The sequence below is a fragment of the Panthera onca genome, chromosome D2 (genome assembly GCF_046562875.1).
Source record: "Panthera onca isolate mPanOnc1 chromosome D2, mPanOnc1 haplotype 2, whole genome shotgun sequence".
In the NCBI taxonomy this organism is placed as follows: Eukaryota; Metazoa; Chordata; class Mammalia; order Carnivora; family Felidae; genus Panthera; species Panthera onca.
Window position 1 is genome coordinate 79994356 of NC_138349.1, and position 23520 is coordinate 80017875.

The following is a 23520-nucleotide window of genomic DNA, read 5'->3' on the forward strand; positions in this document are numbered from 1 at the left end:
GGAAGAAGGATTAAATGGGAGTTTAGCACCAGTTCTGTGCCACACAGATGAGATGTAGCCATATTTAAGGGTCATTAAAGGAGGAAAACTTAAATTTGCTATATTACATATTGGGGAAAATATAACTCAGGATATTAACATGATAAATCAGATGCTTTGTGGGGCAAAGTCTAATTTCATTTAGGAATTAGACCATCAAAGGGTAAAACAGTATGCCCAAGTGTTTTGGGGGATGTCAGTGCAAAATGAGAATAGAAAATAATTTGCGGGGCGCCTGGGTGGCGCAGTCGGTTAAGCGTCCGACTTCAGCCAGGTCACGATCTCGCGGTCCGTGAGTTCGAGCCCCGCGTCAGGCTCTGGGCTGATGGCTCGGAGCCTGGAGCCTGTTTCCGATTCTGTGTGTCTCCCTCTCTCTCTGCCCCTCCCCCGTTCATGCTCTGTCTCTCTCTGTCCCAAAAATAAATAATAAAAAACGTTGAAAAAAAAATTAAAAAAAAAAAAAAAAGAAAATAATTTGCAAAGTTTACAAAATAACAACAATACTGATCTAACATTAGGAAGGAAGGAAGAAGGCAGAAAAATAAAATACCGCGACGGTCAGTTGTAAGAGTGGAAGACTCAGAGAATGTAACAAATCAAGTGGGGAAAATCTATGATTTGTAAATGCTAATTGTAATATTAGTTCTTGCCACACTGAAGGGATCAGGATATCCTACCCAGGACGTCCTACACACAGGCAAGTAGAACGCTGAATGTTGAGTGGGCAAAAGATGAAGACAGAAACATGGACTTCTCAGGATAAATGAAAACCTGGCATCTTAGCCATAGGAAGGCATTACCCTATTCTGAAGATCCAATTTGACAAGATGTCTTCTAACAGATAAATTTAGTCGGTTCGATGGTGATTATCGAAATGTTGCAAAGTCCTCTCTTGCATTTTACTTGGTACTTTACATTGGCCACAGTTATCCATTCTATTGATTCTCCTTTCCTTTTTGGGCTAATTTTGTATCTTTTCTACTTTTTCTTCTTTACAACTTTGAAAGTTACACACACTGGTTTCTCAGCTTTAGGTGGCTTTCTGTTAATCTTACCATAAATACTTAACTTAAAATCTGAAGTAATTCAAAATCTTGAACCTCTTTTTCTGAATAAAAGAAGCATCAAACTCAATTTGACCACCCCTCACCTCATTTATATGCAGTTATTGTTTTGCAGATCATAGTGTCTTTTTTAGTCCCACACATTAGATATCTTCATCATTTTATACACATTATTGTTCAGATTTACCTGGATGTTTTCTAATTTCCTATCACTAACTGCTCTTTCTCTCATCTCCAGCATCCTTTTGGGGATCATATTCTCTTTTCTAGTAATCTCTCCATTAGAATTTTACAACGAAATTACACAATAAAAGGTACGGTTTCTATCATTTATTTCAGGATCAACCCAAGTTTTACAATATGCTCCGACAAGAACTCTCCCGTTGACTAAACCTTAGTTAGGCTCCACTGAGCCCTGTTCTCAACTAGGCCTTTCCATGTTTATCCAGGCTGAATTCGGTTCTAGCAAGAGTCCTTTTAAGTCAGTCTAGTGGGAAGCCCCTCACCCTTGATATCTGATCAAGTTCCTTATTCCCTGCCCTTGATGTGCCTCGTCTGCATTTAGCAAGAATCCCCCTACCCCTGATGTCCCTCTTAGTACTGTTCTATCCAGTGATCCCCCCAGATTGTTGGCTATAAGTCCCTAGCTGCCTTAGCAGTATTTGGAGTTGAGCTCAGTTTTACTGAAGCTTCTCACTTACTATTCCCATAGCTATTGAATAAAATCTGTATCTATCACCTTTAGCTGGAGTCTGGCTTTATTCCTCTTTGAAATAGCATCAGCTCAGTCAACTGCTGCAAGAGGAACAGGAGCAGAGAGGTAAACCCTCTGTGACACAGGCTTGGAAGGGCGGCTGAAAATGCAGCACAGACACTGATGAAATTCTCCTGACACAGGACAGTCAAGGACTATGGAACACAATCAAATACAGCCACACATAAGTAACTGCAGTCCCTGCCAAAAATAAAGGATGAAATACATCAAACCACAAATTTAAGAAACAGAAAGCAGGGGCACCTGGGGGGCTCAGTCAGTTGAACATCTGACTCTTGACTTTGGCTCAAGTCATGATCTCACAGTTCTCGAGTTCGAGCCCCACATCGGGCTCTGCGCTGACGCGCGGAGCCTGCTTTGGATTCTCTCTCTCCCTCTCTGCCCCTCCCCCACTCGTGCTCTCTCTCAAAATAAACAAACTTAAAAAAAAAAGAAAAAGGAAACTGAGAAAACAGCAAGGAATACCCAGAAAACCTCAAAATCAAATCAAAGCTAAACAGCTGAAAACCAAAATGAAAAGAAAATCTTGAAAGCAACAAAACAGAATATTAAAGAACAGAAGAACAAACACTTGAAAATCACAGGAGGAGGGACGTTAAGCCAGAAGAAAATGAAGTGAATCTTTCAAGTATGTGCAGAAATGAGTGTCAATGCAGAATTTTGTATCTAGAGAAAACATGTTTCATAAATGAAGAGGAAATAAAGGCTCTTTGGACAAATAAAAGTGGAGAGAATTTACTGCCAACACATCCATGTCGTAAGAAATACTAAAAGGAGTATTAGAAAGAGTAAGCTGCACAAAGAAATACAGTGCTAATGGTTTAAAAAAAGAAAGTAAATAAAAGATGCCTTGTGGGGTTTGAAGTAAAATATCACATAGAATGGGAGGAACAGAAGTATATTGACATAAGATTGCAAAGCTACATGTAAACTAGTATGTCATTTGAAATCAGACTGATAAATTAAAGATGTTGTATTCCATAGGGCAAACACTTAAATGCTTGAAATATTCTTATTAAAAAACAGAGGTTTTCACACTAGGTAAAATAGACCCAACCATACGGGTCTTTGAATGCTATCGATAGAAAATCCACTCTAAATATAAATAGGCTAAAAGTTAAAAGATGGAGGGGTACCTGGGTGGCTCAGTTGGTTAAGCCTCCAACCCTTGATTTCAGTTCAGGTCAAGACATCATGGTTCGGGAGTTCAAGCCCAGAGTTGGGCTCTGAGCTGGCAGTGTGGAGCCTGCCTGGGATTCTCTCCTTCCCTTTCTCTCTGCCCCTCCCCCGCTTGTGCTCTCACTCTCAAATAAATCAACTTAACAACAAAAAAAGTAAAAAGATGGAAAAAGATATACATGGAAACGTTAATTAAAAGAAAGGTGAAGGTACTATGTATGCGTCTTTCTTTTTTTGCCTCCAGCATTCTGACTAAAAACTGAGGGTTCCTGTGACTAGCCAGCCCACCTCAGATTTGATAATATGCTAGAACAACTCACAGAACTCAGAAAACAATTTACTTATTTATTACTAGTTTATTATAAAGGATTCAACTCTGGAACAGCCAGAAGGAAAACACACATTGGCAAGGGTTTGGGACGTGAGCGGTGTGTGAGCGTGTGGAACTCCGGGCACGCAACTCAACACTCCTCAAACTCTGTTGTTTAGAAGTGTTTACGGAGGTTTCATTGCCCAGGCTTGAATGATTAAATCACAGGCCGCTGGTGGCAGCCAGCCCCTCGCTGAAGCGGTCTAGTGACCCCCAGCATCCAGTCAGCCCAGTATACCAAAGACCCTCTTTTCATGCCAGAGACCCCAAGGGATTATGGAGCCATGCGTACAAGGAATCACATATGAAGTTCAAAATTCTGTTATATTCTAGCCTCTGTCACTACCTAAAAACTGCAATAGACCCCCACAGTTTTATCTGAATGAAATTCAAATTTAGCGGCACGGCTGAGAACATCAAGATCAAGTTCATGCTGAGGTCTCCAACTTTACTCCATGCTGTTGCTCACTGCACTTGCCACACCAGAGCCACACCAGCCATCCTGCCGTTGACCCAACAAGTCAAGCACATTCCCCTCTCTCTCAGAAAACGCTCTTCTCAGGGATCACATGGTTTAGGTCCTTTTCAACTAAAATTTTGAAGAAGCCACGTGGGCCACTTGGCTTAAACAGTCCACCTATCCCAAATGCCCTCGATCACATCACCTCATTTTCTTATCTTTAAAACCCTTCATAATGGAGTGCCTGGGTGGCTCAGTTGGTTAAGCATCTGACTTCAGCTCGGGATGATCTTGCGGTTCATCAGTTCGAGTGCTGTGCTGACAGCTCAGAGCCCGGAGCCTGCTTCCAATTCTGTGTCTCCCTCTCTCTATGCTCCCAACTCACGCGCACGCGGGGGCTCTTTCTCTTTCTCAAAAATAAACATTAAAAAGAAAATTTAGGGGCGCCTGGGTGGCTCAGTCGGTTGAGCGTCCGACTTCGGCTCAGGTCACGATCTCACGGTCCGTGAGTTCGAGCCCCGCGTCGGGCTCTGGGCTGATGATGGCCCAGAGCCTGGAGCCTGCTTCGGATTCTGTGTCTCCCTCTCTCTCTGACCCTCCCCCGTTCATGCTCTGCCTCTCTCTGTCTCAAAAATAAATAAACGTTAAAAAAAAAAATATTAAAAAAAAAAAAAAAAAAAAAATTTAAAAAAATAAAAAAATAAAACCCTTCATAGCATTCAGCATGACCTGAAATTGTAAGATTAAATTATTTGCACCCTTGTTTACTGTCTACTTCTTCGTCTATGGTCCTTACCTCTATGCCTCCCTCCTGAATCTAAGGTCCACGAAAGCAGAATCCTTGATGTATCTTTGATGTATCCCAAGCTTTTAGGAGGGCATTAGTTAAATGTTAGCTGGAGGTGTAAACTTCCTGAATGCCTATTTTAGCAAGGCACTGTGATTTGTACCTTGCCTCATCTGATGCTCGTACGTATTGTGACAAAGGTCTTACTATTGAAATATACAATGAGGAAACAGAGGCTCACAGAGGTTAAGTGACTTGTCTAAGCTAATAAATGGCTTACCTAGGATTTGTGGAGTAGGTGTATGAATATCAAAGCACACTTCAGAGCAAAAAGTTCTACGAGAGATAGAGACATCATCATAACGGGGTCATCTCATTAAGAGAAGAACATAAAGATTCTTATATTTATACACTTAATAATAATTCTTAATGATTCTTTAAAAAAAAGTTTTTTTAATGTTTATTTTTGAGAGAGAGAGAGAGAGAGAGAGAGAGACAGAGCACAAGCAGGGGAGAGGCAGAGAGAGAGGGATCCACAGTCCAAAACAGGCTCCAGTCTCCGAACTGTCAGCACAGAGCCCAACGCGGGGCTCGAACCCACGAGCCGTGATATCATGACCTGAGCCGAAGTCGACGCTTAACCAACTGAGCCACCCAGGCGCCCCAATAATAAATCTTTAAATAGATAAAGCAAAACCGAACAGAACTGAAAGGACAAATAAATGAATACAAAATTCTAGCTGGAGACTCGAACGGTGCTATCTCACTGTGTCACTGACAAAGCTTTTGAGTGTTCTAGCCCCAATCCCATTTTGCCATCAGCCCAGTGACTTTTAGTTTACTGCTTCATATGGAGCAGTGATTTTTCAGGAATGCACATATCGTGTTATAACAGGTGTATTCATACACCTTCATTGCTCTCCACTTGTTTTTAGCCTTTTATCTACACAGACACCCAGCCTTTGTGTTGCCCAGATTTGCAACTGGTACATTCTCTTCTGTCAGCTAGCTCCCACAATTGCTTTAATTAGTTCTTCAGTTAAATTCAAAGCCCACCACCAGTCTTTTTACCATGCTTTCTTTCTGTCACTCCTTGGTTACCTGATACTCATTCTCTAATAGAGGCTTCCAGGAACAATGATCCTAGGGTTCTTGCCTATTCGAAAAAGATTTGTTCCTCATTAAAGAAGATCCTCTTAAATGGGTATAATACTGTCAATGGAACACACTAAGGATTTTTTAGGAACTGCTGTGCTAATTCTTACCTACAGATTTAACTATGGAAAAGTCTGAAGCTAGTTGGACTTTCTCTTATATTGGCTGGTTATCAAATTGACTCTTTGTTTTTGAAATCCCGTCCCTTTATTAGAATCTATCCTAATGTGGATGCGACTGGCCCTTTTATACAGATTCAATTGCACCTCTCCCTCCAACCCCCCCCCCCCAAAAAGTGTTCCTGGGTTATTTTAAATATTTGTTCTATTTCCTTTACTTTCCCATTTGGGGGACGAACTGTAGGCAGAGCATGCGGGGGAGCTCTAATCTTCAGGACTCATTTCAGCTGCTTCTCGCTCACATGTCTCACTTCCTTCTGAATGTAATTTCAACACTATCTGTTTTTTCTTGCGATTCCTCCGATTTCCTTTCTTGACTGTGATTTTATTTTTTGTTTCAATTCTTTTCTGACTTTGACACCCCACAATTTGTTTTCTATTAACATCTTCCTTAAAAACTTGTATCACAGAGGTAATTAATTCCATTAGTTCTCTCTTTTGAAACTCATTATTTAATATTTGGTCACACTATTTATCTACTTTATGACTACTTTGATCAGATGACAATTCAATCACCTACTATCTTTCTTGCCGATCTTTGTCCTCCCTTTTTTCTTGCAACAGTTTCGTATGTATTTTGTGCTGGTTCCTGTTCAATTACTCAGGCTGAAAGGAGGTGAGCTTTGTAAGGAACAGCACGCTGCACAAGGTTTACTCGAGAGAAGGGAAGAGAGTCACGTCTTAGGCTGACAAGGTAATTCCTTATGAACAAGCATTTTGCACATGTACTAAACTCAGTTTATAGATCAGCCAAACTCTGCTTTCCTTCGTAGCCAGAGCGGCCTTGGCAGCGGCTTCTCTCTTGGCGATCCCTGCGTCGGGTCACCGGGCTGGCACTGCTGTCGCTCCAGAGTGAGGAACGGCGGGTGTCGAGCTGACTTCCAGAAACTACGTGCCCCGGTAACCGAACTGGACCCACGGAGGCTCTGGGGCCCCAGCATCTGCCCAGACAAACCGTCTGATGCAATCCAGAAAAGAAAGGTAGTCAAACCTCTACAGAACAATTGCATCTAATAAAGGAGAACAGGAAGAAGACCACAGATCTATCGTTCTCCCTTCCACCTCTCCGACGCGCCGCTCTGGGACACAGCGGTTCACATGAAGACTCTGACAATACCCTGTTGGTCCGAGCGACCCGAAGTGCTAATTACAGAGCTCTGGTCACCAAGGCAACTGCCGTCTGGAACTTTCCTTTCCTCCTAACCGCTTCCCTCATTTTTGTAGAAGGTCTGCACATCCTTACCAATTGTTACCGAGCGAGTTTTTGCTTCAAATCCTGTGTCCTGCAAGTACCCGCTAAGAGCGCGTAAGATTCTCTCTCCACATTTAGACGTCTGTGAGGCGGTTTTCCCAGACGTAAAGCCTCTCTTGCGCTATCACAGAAACAGAAGAGGCTACTGGAAGATATGTTTGGTTTCTACACTTTACTACATCTGCTTGGCAGAAGCAAACTGCATCCGAGGGAGCTCAGCCATCTAGGGCACAGCACTGCTGTTAATCTAAGTTTTACGTTTCACACCTCAGACTACGCACTCTGTTCACGAAAAGCACTGCGCCAGTCCCCCAGAGCATCAGAAATGCTTTTGTTTTCTACCCGCCTGCTGATACACACGCTCCTTGATTTGTCCAATTTCGCACCGTTTACACCTGCACTGATTTGGGATTTCAGATATCCTCTCGTGTCATAGTGACATGTATGTGGTTCATTTTCCTTAATGCTTCTGGATGGTTTGTGAGCAGAGAGAGAAAAAAGGCTGACGTTACATATTCTTCAAAACGTTCATTTTGTTTTTGAAAACTGTCTTAATTTGGCTACAGGACGCCACATTCTCTGTTTCTACCTTATCCCCAAACTGCTTGTCTCTCTTCTTCACTGAGCTTTCTCATTTTAATGACTTCTGAAAGCCGGTAGCCCAGGGGAGAGTCTTCAGACCTCTCAGATCTGTTCATTGGTACCTTTAAGGAGAGGCTGTCTGGTCCCTTAGGCTCAGACACTAAATTTAAAAACTTTAAGTACTACCATAAATTGATAATTTCCAAATAAATCATCTCCAACCTGGGGTCTCCCCTAAACTACCTCTGCTCAAACAGTCAAATGCTTACTTACTCCCAGGTAAACCTGGACAGTTTATAATCACCTGAAACTTGGTATGTGCAGTCTAAACTCCTATGACTTCTAAACTGCTTCTCCCCAATCTCCCCCCATCTTGGCAACCGGTACCCATTCATCCAATTGCTCTGGATGAAATCCTTGGAGTCGCTGACTCCTTTCTTTCTCTCACATTCCTCATCCAACTCACAGCACATCTTATAGGTCCCACCTTCAAACCATAACCAGAAGCCAACCATGGCCACTCTTCTCCGCCACTCCCAACCGGGGGTAACCTATCCCCCCTCCTCAGAGACTGCAGTACTGTCCTGCTGGTCTCCCTTTCATCCCTCTGCCCCAGTAGTATTTTCTTTGCCCAGTGGCCAGAGAGAAAAGTTAAAAGAAAAATAAGCATATGTTGCTTAGTAGGTAAAATCCTACCAATGGCTTTTCATTTGACTCAGTATAAAATCAGTCTTTATCATGGCCTGAACGGCCCTATGTAATTTGAGCTCCGTTACCTCCACAATGTCAACTCTTACCACTCTCTGCTCACTCATTTCCCCTAGTCCACAGTGACACGTGTGTGTCCTCAAAAACACCAAGCACATTCCTGCCTCGGTAGACTGACATTTAATGTCTCCTCTGCCATCCATAATCCTCACCTCATTCCGTTCAAGTTGATATCACCCAAGTGCCTTCCTGAACCTCTTTTCTCAAGTATAACATTTCATTAGTTTTCATCTTTAACTTCCTCGCTATTTTATTGGCATATTATGCGTTTGCGTGTTACGTATGAACTGTTGTTTGTTTCTTATCTTTCTCTCCCTATCAGAATGCAGGGTCCACGAAGTGAGGAACAAATTTAGTTTGCTGAAGTATTTCTGGCACCTAAAACCTTCGTGCCACACAGTGGGTACTCAGTATTTGCTGAATGTGAAAATGAACATACAAGCAAGCACCTGAGAATAAAAGGGATTCATACCATGCCATCAGGTGTCCATCCGTTTAACACATACTAACTCACCTGGGCAGCTCTGGTCTAGGGACTCTTCCTCTACGATCCATGGCTGCTGTCCTTGTTCCAGCCTGAAGATCACGTCTGGTTTAGGGACGCAGCACCCTGTGAATGGGAAACGACATGGCAACTGGGCTAGGCCCATGGGTTTCAGGGCCTTTGAAGAACACAGAAAACGAAGCTTCAGGGGCCAAATACAATCTTTCATTGAAATAGAAAACATTCTTTTTTTTTTTTAATGTTTATTTATTTGGGGGGGGGGGGGGGTGCAGAGAGAGAAGGAGACACAGAATCGAAGAAGGCTCCAGGCTGAGGTGTCAGTACAGAGCCTGACACAGACCGTGAGATCATGACCTGAGCCAAAGTCAGACGCTTAACCGACTAAGTCACCCAGGAGCCCCGAAAAATAAAACATTCTTTATGGTGTTTCAACAATCCTTCCCCTTAATACTTGAGTATCAAGCCTCCATATCACTAAATTCAACGAAGCTTCTACAGGTTTCAAATCAAGAAAGGATGTGCATACTAGGAGTCTACATGGCAAACAACCCCTTACCCACTGCGACAAGGTGGCTGTAGTTCTCCAGCATCACATCCCTGTACAGGGTCCTCTGGGCAGGGTCCAGGTGCTGCCACTCTTCCTGGGAGAAGCCCACAGTCACATCCTCAAATGATAAGGATCCCTGAAACAGCACGTTTGTGTTTAAGTGTAAGTAATCAGAACTGGAAGGCATGGAACAGCTGTCAGAGAACCGTCAGGGAGTTCGCCATGCACAGGCAATTAGAAAATGTGTCATGGCAAGTCTACTTGTGCACTTGACTGGAAAGGTCCTCACCGTTGTGCCAAGTTACCGGGGTCGTGGTACGTGCCTACGTGCCATAAAGACCTCTCCTACTCTGAGAATCTGAAGACCAATAACACCACGTCACTGTCCTCAAGGAGCACATAATCTGACAAACACACATAAACGTGTAAGCATGTAACTGCGATGAGATGTTACTACAGGAAAAATATGCACGATGTAGATGGAGGTTACAGAGGGGAGAAAAGTTCTACTCCTGCTACTGGGGTGGGTTTCACTGATAACAGAGTATCATTCACGAAACTCGGGCAACAGCATCACCATGTATATGTCCAAAATATGTAGTGAAAGCAGTAACAATGAACACACAGGGGACTACTGTTGGGACTCTGAGAAGATAAAGAGCTATAGCGGTATTCAGGGAACGTGGTACGAGCAATTCTGGACATAACTCCAGTAGAATAGGGGCATCCAAAATATTTGGTTACTCTTCTAAGAAACCTTTCTTTCATAGGATTGTCAACTTATAATGTGAATCTATATATTAAGTTTCCTCATTATTTTTTTTCTAAGTCACTTTTATTGTTTTCAACTGAATAAATTTGGCACGTAACATTGTGTAACTTTGATACACCTACATGTTATAATGATTGCCGGCATAGCTCTATTTACCACATTACCTAATGATAATATACGGTATTACTGTCTATATTCATTTCACCGTACATTAGATTTCTCCATTCTTTTTTTTTTTTTTTTTGGATTAAAATAAATGTAGGGAGGCATCTGAGTATTTTCTTCCCATAACTGAACAGACTCTTGCACAGTCCCTGGGTTATATATGACCCACTTAGGAGATGACCACTGTGGAAAATATTGCAAGAAACAGACATAAGCAGGCAGAGACAGAGACGTATCATTCCCAGGTTATCAAAACAAATAGCTAATAAATGCTCATGCCATATATTAAAAACTAGTTAACAGGGAAAAGATTAGACTATTACCCAGAAATTTTTTAAGTATTATTGAGAATAAACAAGGAATACCCGAATAAATGAATACACTATATTCATGGATTGGATAACTCAATATTAGGTTACAAAAACCTATTGGTTGTAACCTAACCAATATTAGGTTACAAAAACCTAATTTCTCCCCAAATTAGCCTACAAATCAGAACGATCGGTTAAATCCAGACAATCAGAATTAAAATCTTGGCAGATATTCCTGTGGAAGCTGACAAGTTCATTCTCAAACTTATGAAGAAACTCAAATGACCAAGAATAACCAAAGCCATCTTGGAGAACAAAATGAGTAAACTCACAATGACTAGGAAGAATTCCAAGATGACCTCCAAAGAGCCTCACACTGATATAATCTTCTCTTAAGTGGGAGAGACTTGTGTTCCAGTGATATTGTGTTCCTTGTGTTATGTTATATTCAATGGCAAAACATGTTTTCCAAGTATAATTAAGATCCCTTAATCAGCTGACTCTGATCTAAATGGGAGATTGCCTTGGGTGGGCCTGACCTAATCATGTGAGTCACTTAAAGAGGGTAAAATATCAGAGACATTCTTCTACTGATCTGAAAGCAGCAGGCTACTCTGAGTTCTAGAGCTATGTAGAAATAAATTCTGCCACATATGTATGGAAGGGAACCCAGGTGACACTTTGGTTGCAACCTTACTCCTAAGAGGACCTAGATAACCTATTTCCAGACTCCTTATCCACAAAAACTGTGAGATAATAAACTTGTGTTGTTCTTACCTGTAAAATTTGAGGTAATTTATTTTGAAGTACAAAACTGATGTACTAGTGGATATAAAGATTTATTCCAAAGTTAGAGTAATTTAACAGAGTGCACTATCAGTAAAAGAATAAACTGAAAGATCAATGGAACTAAATTTATAATCTAGAATCTGACCCACAAACATGGACACCTGGTTTATTAAAAAAAAAAAGAAAAAAAAAAGTGTTACTAGTAAAGCAGTGAGAAAAGGACATTGAAAAAAAAAAATTTGATTTCAATCTCACATAATATGTGAAAATCAATTCCAGATGGACTGTAGGTTGAAATGCGATCAGTAAAACTTCCAGAATATTACACAAAAAACTATCTTCACAATCTGTAGACAAGCAAAAAAAATTTAAGCAAGACACCAAAAACACTAACCATAAAGAAAAAGAGTGAAATTAATAGGAGGACAGTGAAGTTAAGAACTTCTATTAATCAAAAGGAAATAATTTTTTAAAAAAGCAAACCAGAGAACAGGAAATTTTAGCAACATCTTGAAATTATACAGGGATTATATCCAAAATATATAAAATGCTCCTAAAATCAGTAAGGAACAACATAAACTAATGGAAAAATGGGAAAAGGACCTAACACAGTGACTTCACGAAAGAAAACATCCATAGCCAATCAACATGAGAAAAATGCTTAACCCACACCATCAACCACTGAGTGAAAGGCTATTGGGAATAAGAACATTCACATAGTCTCCAAGTGTCCTGTGACAGATTATGAGTTTACAAAAGGAGACAAGAAAACTCTACTTTTCAAGTGGGGTATTTGGTGGTATTATTAATAATGGTACAGTCATACCTTACAAGTATACAATAAATGAGCCTAATAAAAATACACAATCTGACTCTAATCATGAGGAAAAACAGATCTGTCGAACCAGACATGGGGGCCACAGACCACAGACCTGCTTCTCGACATGGCTGCCCACAGCCAGGCATCATCCCCAGACCTTCGGACTTAACTGGTATGAAGCATAGTCTGGGTCCAGGAATATTCGAAGAGTTTCAGATGATTCTAAAGCATTAAGTTCAAGAATAACTACTCAGCAAGACATGTGACCAGGACTTAAAAAATAAAAATCTATCATATGAAAGAATATAAGGGTATGATCTTTAATTGGATCCTAAACCCAGTAAAGTTTAAAGGACACTTTGGGTACACATAGGGATATCACAGACAAAGTATGTGGGGAAAATGCTTCTATCTTTTTAACTTTGAAAATATAAAAGCTGAAGTAAAATACTTAGACGTGAAGTCATAACAAAAAATGAACAAAACCTACATAAAGAAAGCTGTGAAAACACTCCTTTAAAAAGCTATTAGAAGAAACTGAAAGCTAGCCCATGTTCTCACATAAGAAATCTTAGCATCAAAAAGATTTTGATTCGTAACATTAATAGGGCAATTTAATGCAGTCTCAAAAAAATGCCATCAAGCTTCTAAGTGGGCATAAAACAAGTTGGTTATATATTTAATTGGAAGAAAAGCAAAGTAAGCCAAGAAAAACCTGAGAAAAGAGCAATGAGGAGGAATTAATCTACCGGAAAGTACCAGATATAAACATAAAGCTTCCATAATTAAAATAATGTGGTACAAGACACATAAATAAAAAAGGGATCAATGGAAAGAGACTCAAATGCATCTGGAATTTAGTAAATGATAAAGACAATATCATAGAGTAGGAAAAAGAATCTTTCATTAACACTGATAAGATAACTTGAGCACCTGGGTGGCTCAGTTGGCAAGTGACCAACTTCAGCTCAGGTCATGATCTCACGGTTTGTGAGTTCGAGCCCTGCATGGGGCTCTGTGCGGATGTTTCAGAGCCTGGAGACTGTTTTGGATTCTGTGTCTCCCTCTCTCTCTGCCCTTCCCCCGACTCACCCTCTGTCTCTGTCTCTGTCTCTCAAAAAATAAATAAACGTTAAAAAAAAGTTTCTTAGACAGTGATAAGATAACTTAATAGGATAAGAAAGATAAATGGGATCCTTTCTCATCTATACATCAAGAAAACTGCAAACTGGGGCGCCTGGGTGGCGCAGTCGGTTAAGCGTCCGACTTCAGCCAGGTCACGATCTCGCGGTCTGTGAGTTCGAGCCCCGCGTCAGGCTCTGGGCTGATGGCTCGGAGCCTGGAGCCTGTTTCCGATTCTGTGTCTCCCTCTCTCTCTGCCCCTCCCCCGTTCATGCTCTGTCTCTCTCTGTCCCAAAAATAAATAAAAAACGTTGAAAAAAAAAAATTAAAAAAAAAAAAAAAAAAAAAAAAAAAAAAGAAAACTGCAAACAGATTGGTCAAGGTTAATGTAAAAGACTACATAAGGTATGGAAGAAAACATGGGTGAGTTCCCCGATAACTTAAGAAAGAATCAAATTTTCCTAACCGTGACTAAAAATCCTGATGCAATAAAATAACAAATTTGACCAAAAAAATTAAAAAACAAGCAAAGAAAACCCTCTGCAGAGTTAAATAAAGTTAAAACCAAAATCAAAAGTAAACAAAAATGACAACTCAGAGGTAAGTATTCACAACTTAGGTGACAAAGAAAGCGTTAATATCCGTATATAATGAGCTCCTTAAAAGGAAAAAAGCAACTGCCCCATGAAATATGGACAGGAACTGAGAAGAGAAAACTCACAGGAAGAGAAACACTAATGGCACTAACTAAACCTTATAAAATCAAGCTCACCCTTTAAAAAGAAAAGTGAAAATAAAAATTATACCGAACAATTTCACTCCTATCGGACTGGCAGAAATCCAAAAGAATAACAACGTATATACTTAATTTAATTTGCTGTTGACATAAAAGCATCCTGATATCCTGCTGTTGAGAATGTAAAATGATTAACCACTAAGAAGTGGAATATGGCAATAGTCAGCTAAATTACAGATGGATTTACCACTTAACGCAGAAATCCCACTCCTGGGAACCAACCACAGGGCACGCTAGCCAAAGAAAGAAAAGACACAGGCGCAAGGCTACATCACTATTTATATTTACAAAAGACTAGAAACCACCCAAATTAATAAAGAACTGGTTGAATGTGTTATGATAGACTCACACCATGGAGTGGTGCGGAGCGACTGGAAAAAGAACTGGGGAATATCTCCGTATAGTGCTACAGAGTGAACTCCATAATATATTATTAAGTGACAAAAAGTTTAAGTGAGAAAATCAAGTATAATATGCGACCCACAAAGACCTACACATGGGTCTGCTTAATTAAAAATAACAAAATGAGAATCACTGAATTGTACAAGTAAAATTAACATAACACTGTATGTTAATTAACTGGAATTCAAATGAAAACTTGGGGCACCTGAGTGGCTCAGTTGGTTGCCTGCCTGATTCTGGATTTCGGCTCAGGTCAAGATCCCAGGTTGTGGGAGCGAACCCAACATCAGGCTCTGCACTGAATGTGGAGCCTGCTTGAGATTCCCTCTCTCTCTCCCTGTGCCCTGCTCATGTGCGCTCTAAAATAAAATAAAAAAATTTTTTTAATTAAAAAAAAAAAAACTTAAAACAAAATGGTCACCCTCAAAAGGGAAGGAACAAGAAACAGGATGGAGGGGACAGAGATAGAAGCCAGACTGATTTTTGAATATGCTGTGTATTATATGTACAGTTCATCTTCAGAAAACTGTGTTTTTTATACTTAAACAAAAATAATTATCAAAATGAAAACAAAACCCTAAAACAAATAGCAAATGAAACAAATGAATCTAATTGTGTCTCAATTTGATGGTACACCTCAGAGAGAAAATATCTGCTGAATTTAAGGCATAGGAATGTGACTACATATCACAATGGGAATATACCCAAAGGACAAAAGGACTGCAGAAAACAAACAAAAACAAAAAACGCAAAAAAAAACTAAAAACCCAACAAATAAAAACAAAAACCTTGAAAAAAAGATTCACAAATCTGCCTACATCAAAATACAACATTTCCACATGACCAACAATACCGTAAAGTTAAAAGATAGAACAAACCGTGGAGAAGATATTTACAACGAATAAAAACAAAGATTACTATACAAAACTCATAAAGGATATTTACAAATTAGTAAGAAACACAAGAACGAAATGAAGAGAAAAATATGTAAAAATATACAAAATATATAAGCCAACGTTTCACAGAAGAAAACTGAAAGACACAATCTGATAAAATAATCAGAGAAATACAAATCACAACAATGAGGCTTTCATTATCCATCAGACTGGCCATAATTTTTTAATTTTTTTTTAAATGTTTATTTATTTTTGAGAGAGAGAGAGAGAGAGAGAGAGAGAGCGAGCAGGGGAAGGGCAAGAGAGAGAGGAAAACACAATCCGAAGCAGGCTCCAGGCTCTGAGCTGTCAGCACAGAGCCCGAAGCGGGGCTGGAACTCACGACCTGTAAGACTATGACCTGACAGGAGCTGCAGTCAGAAGCCCAACCAACTGAGCCACTCAGGTGCCCCAAGCAATAATTTTTAAATAACAATAACAACCATCAATAAGGAGGTAAAGAACTCTGTGCTATCCTATAAGCTGGCGTGAGCGGTATGGTTACTTAGGAGACCAATCAGGCAGTACCAAGCGACAGTGCAAGTCCTTTCCTTTCAGGGTCCAACAATATTAATCATGTGTGCAGGCTCTGGTGTGCTTGAAATGCTTGCTCTTATTCGGGGAGAGAAAATGTAAAAGATGTTCACTGGAGAATTATACATAAAAATGAAAAATGAAAATGGCATGCCTTAAAGAAACGGACAACTAAAATGTATGGTGTCATAACAACATTAGAAAGAATTAAGTATTAATCAACTTGGATAGATCTTAAATGCAATATTAAATTTTAAACACAGAGCTGAGGTAACATACACATCAAATGAGATACAGCCTTCAGAATTCTAAAAATCATATACAACAAAAATATATATTCCTTCATGATACGTACACACGGTTGTCTCCCTACACAAATGGAATGACAAATCAATGTACATGCACAAATAGAAGCGAACAGTGAGTCAGGGATGAAAAGCCAGGAGCGGTAGGGTGATTAATGGCCCCAGAGATATTCACATCTAATCCCCGGAACCTGTGAACATTCCTGTACATGGCTAAAGGGGCTTTGCATATATGATTAAGGTAAGAATCTTGAAAAGAGATTTTCCTGGATTATCCAGATCTTGCCTGGAGCATAATGACAGGTGTCCTAACAAGCTGGCAGAGACTGGACTACAGACGGGAAGGCGACGTGGAGACAAAAAGGCAGTGATTGACGTAATGTGCTTTGAAAATGGAGGAAGGTGCCACAAGAGCCACCCCCCCCCCCACCCCGCCAAAAAAGCAAGGAAACAGATTCTCCCCTCAGAGCCTCCAGTAGATACCTGTCCTGCCACTGCCTTGACCTTAGCCCCGTCAGAGTCATTTCCGACGTCAGACTTCCAGATCTGTAAGAGGACAAATCTGTGTCGGCTCCAGCCACTACCTCCGAGGTAATTTGTTACAGCTCTAGTAGGAAATTAATGTAATAGGAAACATGGTCTGCCAAGTCAAGATTCCATGAGGGAAATCTCACTGACAGGAGGAAGGGGCTTGTGTGGAGTCACAGGAGCCAGCAGTAGGGACCGCACAAGAGCACAGGCAGAGAGGTCGAGCAACTCGTGCCCTGCAAACGATCCCCGAAGCGGGTCTGGGTCAGGAAGGTAAGAGCGGGGAACTGCCCGGGGTCCATCCCTCCACAGAAACATCAGAACAATGGCAACAACTATCCGAATGAATTTTATCAGACCTCTGGAAAAGAGGCAAAGGTTGACAACCACCTACCGAAGGACGGATACAGAAGGCAGCTGAAACCTGGTAGGAGAGACCCGTGTGGCTTTGACTTAGCCTTGCTCCACCTCAGCCTCGCAGGGGGCCCTCGTGGGCCAGAGCCGCCACAGCAAAGAACGCAAACTGGGCGGCTGTCCTAACAGAAAGTTACGGTTGCAGTGCGGAGGCTAGACTCCAAGACTATGGTGTTGGCAAGGTGGTTCCTTCTGCGAGGGAAGAAGCCGGTCAAGGCTTCTTCCGTGGGCTTGCAGGCGACCGTCTCCCTGTGTCTCATCATCTTCCCTCTGTACGCAGCTCTGGGTCCAAATCTCCCTTTGATGAGGACACCAGTCATACCATATTAGGGCCCACCCTAATGATGTCACTTTAACTTGATTACCTTGGTAAAGATCCTACCTCCAAATAAGGTCACATTCTAAGGTATCGGGGGTTAGGGCTCCAACACATGAATTTTCGGGAGACACAATTCAACCCACGAACTGGCTCAGCAACAGTCTTGGAAGATGAAATCCCACATTCTTGGTGTGGATTCCTGGTGCTGGAGAGAATAGAACAGAGCTGGTTCTCAAACAATGGGGACTGCCTGTTTTGACCTGCCTAGTGGAGACATGAAAAGACTAAGGCAAAATACTCCTATAACTCTCGCACAACACAGGATACAGGGAGGGCACCTGCTGAAAACATGTGAAGGCAAATGAACCAGCTGCTGCCACCAGGGGCAAAAGATAACGCGTGGGGCGAACAAGACATGCCAAAAAAGTCTGGTGAGAAACGCTGGGGAGTGGAATAGCTTGAGACTGAAAAGCTTCCACATGTTCCTGGAAATCTAGAAGACACACGTATTCAGGACAGGATGCATGTTCAGAAAAGACCCAATGAAGCCCCAGGCTCTCACCTCTGGTGGCCATCAGCTCTGCGCCAACAGGAAGTGAGCGCGAGGGAAGAGTTGTCAACGGCCCGGTCTCGTGCCGGTGGTGGTGGTGGTGGTGGTGGTGGTGGTGGTGGTATAACCCAACACACCTAGACCCCAGCAGCAAGGACTCAGAGATTTTTGGTTTTGTTGGCCCCAGGCATTTAAGAAAATCTCTAGTTCACCACTGGGGGACACCTGGGTGGCTCAGTAGGTTAAGTGTTCAACTTGGGGTCAGGTCGTGATCTCGCGGTTCATGAGTTTGAGCCCCGCATCAGGCTCTGTGCTGACAGCTCAAAGCCTGGAGCCTGCTTTGGATTCTGTGTCTCCCTCTCTCCCTCTGCCCTTCCCCCGCTTGCATGTGTGCGCACTCTCTTTCTCAAAAATAAATAAAAACATTAAAAAAATTTTTTTTAATTACTAGTTCACCATTGGTAAATGGAATACACTTCTGTAATGAAATGGAGCAAATACAGTCTTTACAAAAAAGTCTTTCTTTACAGAAACTCATTACACAACAACAAAACTGCACCTTACCTAACAGTAACAAGCCTAAGGGGTGTGGGAGAAAAAAAATAGTCTCTTCAACAAATGACATTGGAACTGGATATCCACATGCAAATGAATGAAAATGGACCCCTCCCTCATATTATACACAAAAATTATCTCAAAACAGATCAAAGACCTACATGTAAGAGCTAAAAACTATAACTCTTAGAAGAAAACAGGAGTGAATCTTCATGATCTTAGATTTGACATGGATTCTTAGACAAGACATCAATGGCAAATGCAATAAAGAAAAAGAGAAACCAGATTTTACCAAATTATAACCTTTTGTGAATCAAAGGACATGCCATCAAGAGAATGAAAAGACAACTCACAGAATGAGAAGAAATATTTGAAAATCATACATCTGATAAAAGTCTAGTACCCAATGGGGCGCCTGGGTGGCTCAGTCGGTTGAGCATCCGACTTCAGCTCAGGTCATGATCTCGTGGTTTGTGAGTTCGAGCCCTGCGTCAGGCTCTGTGCTGACAGCTCAGAGTCTGGAGCCTGCTTCGGATTCTGTGTCTCCCTCTCTCTCTGCCCCTCCCTGACTAGTTCTCTGTCTCTGTCCCTCAAAAAATAAAATAAAAAAAATTTAAAAAATCTAGTACCCAAAATACTAACAAAAAATCCAATTTAAAAAATGAACCAAGGATTTGAGGGGCACCTGGATGGTTCAGTCGGCTGAGCATCTGACTTTGGCTCATGTCACAATCTCACGGTTTGTGGGTTCCAGCCCCACGTCAGACTTTGCGCTGACAGTGCAGAGCCTGATTCACATTCTGTCTCTCCCTCTCTCTGCCCCTCCCCCACTCTCACGTAATCGCTCTCTCTTTCAAAAATAAACATTAAAAAATAATAATACAGAAAAAAATAAAAATAAAGGGTGCCAGGAGTAATAATAATAATAAAAATGGGCCAAGGATTTGAACAGACATGCATGCAAAGCAGATATCCAAATACCAAACAAGCACATGAAAAGGTACTCATTAGTCATTAGGGAAAAGCAAATCAAAACCACAATGATATATTACTTCATACCCACTAGGATGGCTAACATAAAAAGACAGCAAGCGTTGTCAACAACGAGGAGAAACAAACTTGCATACATTGCTGGTGGAAATGTGAAATTGTGCAGCCACTGTGAACAAGTCTGACGGTTCCTCAGTAAGGTAAGAATACAACTAACATATGGTCCAGCATTATCACTTCTGAGTAAACACCCAGAAGAACTAAAGACACATATTCAAGCAAAACTTGCACATGAAATGTTCAGAGCAGCACTATTCACAATAGTGGAAAGGCAGAAAAAGACCCAATGTCCATTAACCAATAAGTGGATAAACAAAATGTGGTCCTCCATCTGTGCAATGGAATATTATTCACCAATAAAAAGGAACGAAGTCTTGGTAAAAAGGCACAAACATTCAGCTATAAAATGAAGAAAGCTTGATGATCTAATGTGTAACATGGGGACTAGAGCTGGTATCCCTGTATTGTACAATTAAAATTTGCTATGCCAGTGATACCTGGGTGGCTCAGGCAGTTAAGCCTCCGAATTCAACTCAGGTCATGATCTCACTGTTCGTGGGTTCGAGCCCTACATAGGGCTCTGTGCTGACAGCTCAGAGCCTGGAGCCTGCTTCAGATTCTGTGTCTCCCTCTCTCTCTGCCCCTCCCCTACTCAAACTCTGTCTCCTCTCTCTCTCTGTCTCAAAAATAAACATTAAAAAATATTGTTTTTAATAATAAAACATTAAAAAAAAAGTTGCTACGCCAAGAAACGAAGAACTATGTGAGGTAACGGACGTGTTTGCTAACTAGACAGGAGGAGTCCTTTCACAATGTATACAAATATCAAAATCATCATGATGTACACTTTAAATGTCTTAGAGTTTTGTCAAATACACCTTAATAAAGTTGGATAAGAAAATGAAGTCTGTAACATCCTACAATACGAACAAACTTTTAAAGCTTCTGCTAAGTGAAGGAAGACACACACAAAGATACGTATCATGTGACTGTATTTATATAAAAGACCCAGAAGAGGCAAGTCTACAGCAACAGAATGTATTTTACTGGTTGCCAGGGACTGAGAATTCCAGAGTAACTTTTATCGAGGGAAAACAAAACCAAAAATAAATCAAGATCATCGGAAAGCTGTCTACGTGGCTTCAGTAACATGGTGTCCTAAAAAACCTCATTAACTGGGCTCTGCTCAGCTTTGTCTTTTGCTTCCACTGAAAGATAATTATAGGCATTCTGGTTGCCACCAGAAGGTTGTTTATCATCTACATAAAAGAAACAAAAGTTGTTTTATTCACCTCTCAATGCCAGAAAGTCTTTAGGCTCCAAATGGAGTCAGATTGCTCGGTGCATGATCAATGTTAACAGTCTTTTTTTTTTTTTTTTTTTGGTCATGGCTAAAAGGTCAGAAATATTTGCAACTTAAGTTTGCTAACCATCTAATTTCATTTGAACTGTGTGTGTGTGTGTGTGTGTCGTCAACTTTGCCCTATTGATCTGTTACTCCAATGCTACTGGTCTATAGACCTCAACATCACCTGCAATCCTGTTCAAAATGAAAATTTTCGGGTCCCATTCTATGGTTTAATAAACTTTCCAGTTTTGATCTGATGTGCACTAAAGTTCGAGAACCATTGTGTCATGCTGTTTCCCTCAGGTTCATTTTATCTATTTCTACTTTTCATTTAAAATACAGGAGTCGTTACCCTCAAAAAATCCATTATAAAACAAAGCATAAAATGACTTCAACAACAACTCACATAGGATTTCTTCATAATTTGCTGGTCTTTCTTGGAAAAATGTTGAAATCTCTGAAAGTATAGCTGGGATAGAAAAACAGGAATGAAGTCATTAAAGATACAGATTGCTTTGCAGTTCCTGGATTTGCCTTCTTAAAAAGCCACCAACATCACCAGGATAAAATGTCTCTCTATAGGCATTTTATATCCTTTTCACCTTGGAGAAGGGGCAGAAAAGGACATAAGATAAAGCACCCACATGGCCACATGTGACTGTGATTTGGCCATGCAAAGCTTGGGTGTGCAATTTTTCACTGGGTGAATGGAACTCTTGTCTATTGATATTTTACAATATTGATATTTTAAAACAGTTTAAAATAATAACCCCTTTATTCTACTTCAAAGAAGTTTTAAAAATCAGAAAATTGGTTAAACAAATGACAATATGCTAAATGAAGGAACACTACACCTTCAGCAAAGGTTTTATAATAAAAGTTGTTACATGTATATTTCCTTGTTTACTCCCCAAATTAGAGAACTCAACCGAAGCTGTGAAAAAAAAGGACGGAGGCACTTTCAGGTAAGGGTACTTTTTAATTGTTTTTCTAAAATAGATGTACACTCTGAAACGGCTGTCTTTTAAGAAATGTGTTTCCACAGTGATGATGTGGTCAGCACTGGCCTGGGTGTGGGGAGATTCAATATCTACTTTGGGCTCTGCCCCTAACACAAAACCAGGGAAATTCACTTACACCCTCAGCACCAATTTTTCCTCACCTTTTAGGAAGAAAAATAAACTCTTCTTGTACTGCTATCCTATAAAGAACTCATCCGCACACCTTTAAATGTCAGATTCATCATGTGAAAGACAGCTCGGAATCTGGGAAGAGTGAGTGAAAAATAAAGAGAGTGGGGGATGAGCTGGGATTGGTGAGACAAGACTGATTCAGATCTGGTTTTAAGGCCCCTTCCTGCATGTCCTTGGAGCGCCTCCAATGAAGCCTAACTGTCCTCCATTGGTGCAACCCAGATGCCTCTCTTCTGAAACCTGGTCCAGACTTCCCTTCATTAGGCAGCCCTGAAGGATTCTGAAGGTAGCAACATTCTCAAATCTCACTCATTCTGAACAGGCTGTGCAAACCTAGTATCTGCTCCTCTCTGGGAACTACACTGCCTCTGCTCAAAAACTCAGTCAAATCATGGAATGGTTCTCTCCAGGTAAGATTCTGTTCCCAGAGACTCTTCCTTACTTGACAAAACGTGCTTCATTCAAAGGTAGATGAGAAAAGTACCCAAGGGGCAAATTCTTTTTAACTGAATTGTCATCCAGGCCCACAGTTCAACTGTATTTGTTGCTCCATGGAATCTCTCAGGTCAGACCTTCAATAAACTCAAATCAAGGCTTCTGAGAACAGTTACAGACCTAACTCAGAAACAATTATGCTGTCTATCAGAGGCTCTGAAGACACCTAGAAATCCCTCAAACAGAACTGCCATGGTAAGATTCAATCGTTCAAATTGTTTCTTCACATGCCAAATTACTTCTGCTAAGCGTGCAGGATGCAGTGCTGGCTTTTATAACCAAGATAGTAAATTGCAAAGACCAAGACATTTGGAGAAACAACTAAAACTGTCTTCTAGTTTATCTGCTAATGTTGTGACTTCGGGCATATAACTTTCCTCTCGGTCTCAGTTTTCCAATTTGTTACAGCAAGGAGAGCTATACCCACCTAAGTGAGCATAAAGTAACGAATAAGA

At 40.9% G+C, this 23520-nt stretch overlaps 1 protein-coding gene across 7 annotated transcripts in view; it reads right to left on the reverse strand.

The window, feature by feature from the left end:
* The window catches only part of LOC132685515 (uncharacterized), a 30379-nt gene that overhangs the window by 6155 nt on the left and 704 nt on the right, over positions 1-23520 (reverse strand). For 2 of the 7 annotated variants that reach the window (XM_060642922.3, XM_060642921.3), the window contains exons 2-4: positions 21784-21846; positions 9672-9798; positions 9125-9220 (exon numbers count right to left, since the gene is read on the reverse strand). In XM_060642922.3, coding sequence (XP_060498905.3) covers positions 9125-9220; positions 9672-9798; positions 21784-21846 — 286 coding nt within the window. Of the gene's footprint in view, positions 1-4954; positions 5011-9124; positions 9221-9671; positions 9799-17535; positions 18080-21783; positions 21847-22539; positions 22643-23520 lie in introns of all 7 variants that reach the window. The other 5 variants (XM_060642929.3, XM_078434144.2, XM_078434143.2 and 2 more) reach the window with 5 other exon arrangements.